Source organism: Photinus pyralis, unplaced genomic scaffold (assembly GCF_008802855.1).
Source record: "Photinus pyralis isolate 1611_PpyrPB1 unplaced genomic scaffold, Ppyr1.3 Ppyr1.4_LG8, whole genome shotgun sequence".
In the NCBI taxonomy this organism is placed as follows: Eukaryota; Metazoa; Arthropoda; class Insecta; order Coleoptera; family Lampyridae; genus Photinus; species Photinus pyralis.
Window position 1 is genome coordinate 34,602,165 of NW_022170819.1, and position 6,919 is coordinate 34,609,083.

The following is a 6,919-nucleotide window of genomic DNA, read 5'->3' on the forward strand; positions in this document are numbered from 1 at the left end:
ACCACTTTTATTTTTATTTTTGTCGTTAAAATTGAACAAAATTTTCAAGGTAAGCCTTTTTTAGTTGTTTCTACTAAACCATCGCTTAGAGTCAGCACAAAATTAAAAAAAATTCGCATTCATTTGTACAGTGGCCTCGAGCTTCTTTTTTTGGTTATGTAAAGGTACTCGCATGAAAGCCCAAATGCCACTGTCGTCCATTTTTCGTTTCATATTAGTAATGCACTTAAAAGCAACGATTTACTGCTTTAAATTTCTGCGACATTTCTTAAAGGTAGGTTTTTTGTAGAATGTGCTATAAATACAATCAAAACTTTTATAATAGAACAGTTGAGTATAAGCAATTTACTGCAATATATTTATTATATTTAGCTGCAACATCCACACTGCCGTTTAGTTAGATTCTGTGAAGGTACGACGGCTTTTATTATACTACTTTTACTCTGGTGCAAGGTGTAACAAATCAAAATTTTCATACAGTTTATGTAACAAAAATTAGTCGTAATAACGAAATGTATGAAAATTTTCTACATATCTATTAATGGGTTGTTAATGTAGAGGCAGGCGACTTTCCTGTCACAGCAAAGCTGCTGTTGGATTGTTGACCCCCTGTTTTTAGTGTTTTTGGATTGTTTTGCACTCAAATCGCTAACGGAAGTAACAATCTCAAGGCACTGCAAAACAGGTGATGCGAATGTCACAGTGCAGGCATGTAACGTGATAGGATTGCCGAGCTGTTGGGTCCCCAATCCCCTGCTGATGAGATTGTGGCTTGAAAGACAAGTAAGGACAGGCGATTGACTGCTTCGTTTTTTCGAAGTGATCAATCACAGCGTTTGCCTGTTGGACCAATAGAAAATGCATCGAGATTATTTATTTATTAATTTAAATTAAGAAATATTATTGCATGTATCTACTGGTCCCCTGTTAACACTGCTGTAAATGTATTTGTTTTAATTAGTAAATGTTTATCACGATCTTGTAAAATCTGTTTTTCCATAGCGAACAATAAAGACTTTCCTGTATAATGACGTATTTCATTATTTCTGTGCAGATGTAGAGAGTTGTATATTTCCGTGTGCACTTAGCACTGACCTTTTTGTTGATAGCTTAAAACATTGCTCGGTGCACACAATGTCTTCGTTCCATCTGCTTGTAGTGGTAAAACCTGGGACTTTCGCTCTGTGATTCGTCTGTATGTTCCGCACATTGGATTGTTAACACTGCTTTACATGTGAATGGTAATTGCATCACATTTTTACTCTGATAGTCGATGGAACCGTTGGACAATCGCGTAAAAAAGTGCTTCGACGCCTGTCTAAGAAGACTTATTTTGTAACAAGTTGTAATAAAGATTTATTTGAGCTTTGAACTTTGTTTTTTTATTAAATCTCCCTTACAGGATAAAATTCGTTGCTACTCTGTTGTGAGGCGAGTCCGCTAAAACCGAACTTATGTCCCATCCAAGAAACATTTGATGACATGATTAACTTTTTTCACTGAAAAAGGATAAAAAACCTTGATGCCGAAAAATTTCCCAACATTATTAAAGTGCCCTCTATCATTTCTGAAAAATTAGGGGTACAGTTATTCTGGGACATCCTGTATATTTACAGTGGTGTATCTAAGGCCTCTCTGTGCACTGCAACTGCGGTCCAGAGGTGCCTAAATCTCATTTAAATTTAAAAGCGATAGGCTTGAAACGAAAACAACGGAATTACAAACAGTTCCATAAAGAAAAATAAATACCGGAAAACAACTTCAAATGAAACAAACTGATTTGGTGTTAATTTGGTAAATAATCCCACAGATTTATTTATAAATTGAACTATTCTCATATACATGATGCCCCTTTATTTTATGTGGTTAGGCCGGTTACATCTAAATAATGACGTGTTACAACATGGCTCTCTCAATGTTGGAAGAGTATACAGAGTGCTATTCAGTTAGAAGTAGACAGGGATTTCCTATGTCTACTTTTAAATGACAAAAACACTTCTGTAACACGCCTAATTTTATGCAGCCGAAATAACATGCACACGCATTTTGCATTCTCAATTTTAATTAAAAAAAACGACAGTAAATAGTTTGCTTTTAGGTTATGATGAAGAGGTATTAAATTCGGCCGTTATTTCCCTTAAGTCTCTTACGCCCCTTAAACTATTACTGGCACTATACCAATTGATAATATTAACTTTTTTTTCAGTTGAATATATCGTACACGAACAAAAATAAAAATAGTGAAGCCAAAGCGATATAATAGTAGGAAATCCCTATGTCTACTTTTAAGTCAATATCACTATAAATTCAGTCAATATGATGACCAAAAGTGCTGACGTCTAGATGAGGTAAAAGGGGGAGGACGTGAAGTCGCAAAAAAGGACATTCTGTCTCGAAAACTATGTCGTGTAGAGAAAATTATATGACGTAGGTATTGAAATTGTTAACGAATTCCACTTTTCCATATATTATATTCCCTGATAGCCGCTAGCCTACAACTGCATATAAACGAAAATAATTTGACATTCCACACTATTTAATTATACCTACAGGGTTGCTGATTAAGTAGTCTGGAAACGGTCGATTATCGGAGAAAATATGTACAAGGAAAAAAAGTGTTATACAAAAGATTTGAGGTTCTTTAATGGCTACTAGGCAGTAGTAATTTTAATTATGGTCATAAAGGCGTGGCACACTAATATTGCATTTTTTAAATAGGAAACCCTGTACGTTACTTTCAAAAATGTTAAATGTAATCAGTGTAATAATGCAACCAACAATAAAAATATTTTAAGAAATCGACCTCTAACACATAATATTTCCAAAGTGCAATTATAGACAACCAACCATAAGGATAAGTTACAGAATCATCGTCTAACACTAACGCATAAACATTTCCAAAGTCTTTAATTGTGAACAGTGCAATTACACAATAAAAAATGTATAGGTACGCCATTCTTTGACCCACTCCATATTGAATAACTAACCCTGCTATCAGTGGTAATTGGGCTACAATTCATCGTTCGCCTAAAGCACACAACCTTCCCAAACATTTGATTTGCGAACAGTTTCATTGCGCTACTCGCGGTATATTTACATTGACGGCTATTAAGTGTGCTATTATAGGTAAATAGTAAGAAAAATTAAAATCGTCATTTTTATTAAAACACGACATATGGAAAAGTACAGATTGTGTAATTTGTGGCCAGTGTAATTATCCCACGAATAGTAAGGTCGTTTTAAAGCATAATCAACGTAAGGGAATGTCGGCGAGTTGTACACGCCATTTGTAAATTATACCTACCATCGCCTCTATAGTGTTAGATATTCTGAATCGCCTGTAGTTGTGGTTCTTTCAAGCAGAGACCATGTGAAACTGCCCTGTTAGCACCACTAGGGTTATTTAGATGCAACTCTGAGCGTGTCATCAAGAGATTTGTTACAAACTACCTACTCTGTTCTTCTTGCACGATAGAATGCTTTTAGCCCTCGCGACCTCCATTATGCCATCAGAGCTCTAGGCGCTCCCGCGATACATTATCAATGCTTTTGTTTCCTTCGGCCTTCCTTGCGCTATGTACTCGCAAAGGGAGAGATGTTCGCTCTTTTTGGGTCGGTCGTTCTTCCGCTCTACCTCCACCGTGCGCGATTTTACGTCTCTTGTCAACCGTACCTACTCCAGTGCTCGCGCACTAATTTCAATTATCAAATTACTAATTACATCCCCCTGGCACGGATAACTTGTCCCTTGTTCCTGATATCTAAGATTACAGTTGATATTCGAAACTACTCACGGCATTAGATGCGTTTATTGAATCGGATAAGGAGAATAATTCGAGGCAAATTTCTTCATTCATTTTGGCGTATTGTACACCATGTACTTTTTTCAGACGTAGATGTGTCTCCTCGTGTGTCTCGGTATAGTTATTTAGATAAAAGTGTGGAAAATGTCACATTGCAATATTGCATTGAAATATTGATAATTTCCGAGTCAGGTAATGTCATTTTACTGACGAGTTTTGTATTAAATTTTACCCGAAATCATATAAAATTTCATGTTTCATATAGAACTTTTGATTAATGTCAATCTGTCAGTGATGACAGGAGTCATTATAGACATTTAGAAATGTCACAAATGCGACCGGTAAAGTGACGGTGCGGCCGGTAAAGTGACAGATGCGGCCAGTAAAGTGACAAGCGGCAGGAAACGTAGTCTGCTCTGCCTCTGTCATGGAATCTCAAATTTCCTGACAGAAAGTAAGCATGAAGATGAAGGTTTCAAGACAATTTTGGGTAAAATGTTTTATTGGACGTGCGTCTATGACATTTGAAATGAATTGTTCCAATGCGATCGTATTTCTGTTTCACATGAAACGTTACATTTGAAACAGTCATGAGGCAAATGGTAACGTTTCATAGATAAGAAGTGACAATACATATAAAAGAACACAAGATGACATAATTCAGTAGACTCGTAAAATGATAAATTGCATGTAGCTAAAAAACATAAAATGAACATTACTCTGTTCCGGCATCGCATACCATTAATTTTTCACGAAAAATGCAGTGTTTAAGTTATAAAGACGTGTGTCACACAAACAGACGCACAGACTGAACTATACGCACGAGTCGAGAAAGGAACAAATACAGCAAAGAATGTGTATTATGTGTTCATTCCAGATAATCGCTTCTTTCATGAATACATAAATAAATATTTAATAAAATAATATAAACACATAATCACCTGTAAATCATAACTAGACAACAACGGTACCTACACACAAAACTAATCAAACCGTGACATGAAATATAACAATTGAATCCCAAGGTGGCGAGTACAATTATATAGAGGGTGATTCAAAAATAATACCAAAACCTTGAAAATTTGTATTTAATTGTAGCAACAAAATAGAACAATGGGTTACAAATCAAAACGATTGAGGGGGGTGGGGAGAGAATCGAAATCTTGCAGGTGCGTGATCATGTCCTAGAGCCGTATTGATCTGTGGGCAGTTTCACTTGCTCTTCCAACTTCCTTTCTTCAAGCATGCCCAGAAAGCAGATTCAAAAAATTGGTCTCCACGAACCGACCCTTTTTCTTGGACATCAGCACTAATGTCTCTATAATCCTCAAAAATACTTTCGGCGACACACTTGCACTTTGAGCTTGTTTTATTTTATTTTGCAGTTCTTGTCATTTGCAGTTATTTAAGCATTCCACATGCCATATTATAGTCCCAATAATGATGGCCTATGTTCCCCGTTATTGTCCTCGCCAACCTATTCAAGCTTGCTAATGGTGAAGCGTCAGATACCGTTATCACAGACTTATCTCATTCGGTTTTATCGATTACTCAGCTTTTTATCACCTGGATTACATGTAGGGTTTAATTAAATTAAATACGTGTAACTAACTTTGCGTTATACTAGTAAGAATCATGCCCCGCCCTCTAATAATAAAAATTGAAAATAGTAATGCCACGAGTCCTATTCGAACTGCTCATCGAACTCAATTGGTGGTACGTAGCAGGTCTGAATCGCACAGTGCCATGGTGCAGTCTAACGGTATGGTACGTAGTCTAATTAGTTTGTACGAATTTCCTGATGAGGGCCCAGCGTATATGACTAAGGCAAAGTCGTTGCAAAATTTGGGCGATCCGGAACCGTCGGTACGAAGATCCGCGCATATTGAAATGCCAGGAATGAAGACCTTTGACTTCAGGAGGGTTTGGAGCAAGTTCGAGACACATAATAAGCGCGAGACGGTGACTAATACAGTTAAAACCTCGCACAGTGGAATTCAGCAAAGAGCGGAGCAGCTGCTGCAGCAGTACCGTGGAGTTGAGGACAGGCTGTGGAGCGAGCGCGTCGTTGATTTGCTAAGGGACATTTGCAATAAGTGCGATCGTGGAAGTAGCGAGGAGGTGGTGGAAGAGTCTTCGACTACAGTCAATTCAAAAAGTCAAAAAGTTAGGGACATCGCCAGCCTTTACGAGCGAAAGATTGGTAATGGGCCGACGACAGTGAAACCAAATTTCGCCAAATACTTTACAAGTGCGACAAATCCCACTGATGCAACCAGTTTACCTAGCGAGGGTAGCGAAAGTGATTTAAGTGAATATAGTGAGCTCAATTCCAGCAGTGTGAACATAACCGAGTTGAGATCCCATTTCGAGCCTAGCAACGGTAAGTCTAATTAGGTCTCTCTGTGAACTAGTGCAGATCGTTTTTAGGCGAACGTGAGGTCGTACGATTATTACCCCCTCCTAAGATAAGCCTTCTTGAAGACGATCAAAAGGAAGACTCCATGCAGAGGATTGCCGCCTTAATTGATAACATCGAAAAGCAGCAGCAACGGATTGCAGCACTATCCAAGGAGGACTACGAGGAAGGGCCCAAAATCAATGAGGAGCTAATACAAGCGCTGATTAAGTTGGATGAAGTGCCGACCTTGGGAGATGTTACCTTGCAAGCGGAGCGTAAGAAAGCAATTTTGCTTGTGCAGGCTAGTATTAGACAGCTCATGGACAAAAGACGATCTTCATAAATAAATAAATAAATTGTATTAAGGCGCCCGTACCCGGTTTTTATTTAGATCTGGTAGTTTTTCTTCGTGTAATTTTTGAGTTTTGGTTAAAGTAAAAGATACCATATTAATAAAAGTAGATTCATATCCCTCTAGGTACTTCGTATTTCTTGCCGATGCAGCCCCAAGGTGAGAATTGCGAAAGAACATTCTCTAGATTTATTTGCTAATGGTCTCGATTTTGCTGATTTTTTTTAATACCACACACATCCCTGGTACCTGGACACAATTTGCATGTATCATTGCAAGAGTGTACTACATTGGTGCTTAATATCCTATGTCTCAGAGTCCAAAAAGATGTTGTAGCCTGGGTGGTTCCATTCAACTTCGACA

At 37.7% G+C, this 6,919-nt stretch overlaps 1 protein-coding gene across 1 annotated transcript; it reads left to right on the plus strand.

Annotated features, from left to right (window-relative positions):
• Positions 1-4,201: 4,201 nt before the first annotated feature.
• LOC116178729 lies at positions 4,202-6,919 on the plus strand. The gene is made up of 2 exons (XM_031498310.1): positions 4,202-6,186; positions 6,234-6,919. Exons 1-2 carry the CDS (start codon positions 5,439-5,441, stop codon positions 6,545-6,547), a joined length of 1,062 nt encoding a protein of 353 aa, XP_031354170.1. The 5' UTR covers positions 4,202-5,438; the 3' UTR covers positions 6,548-6,919.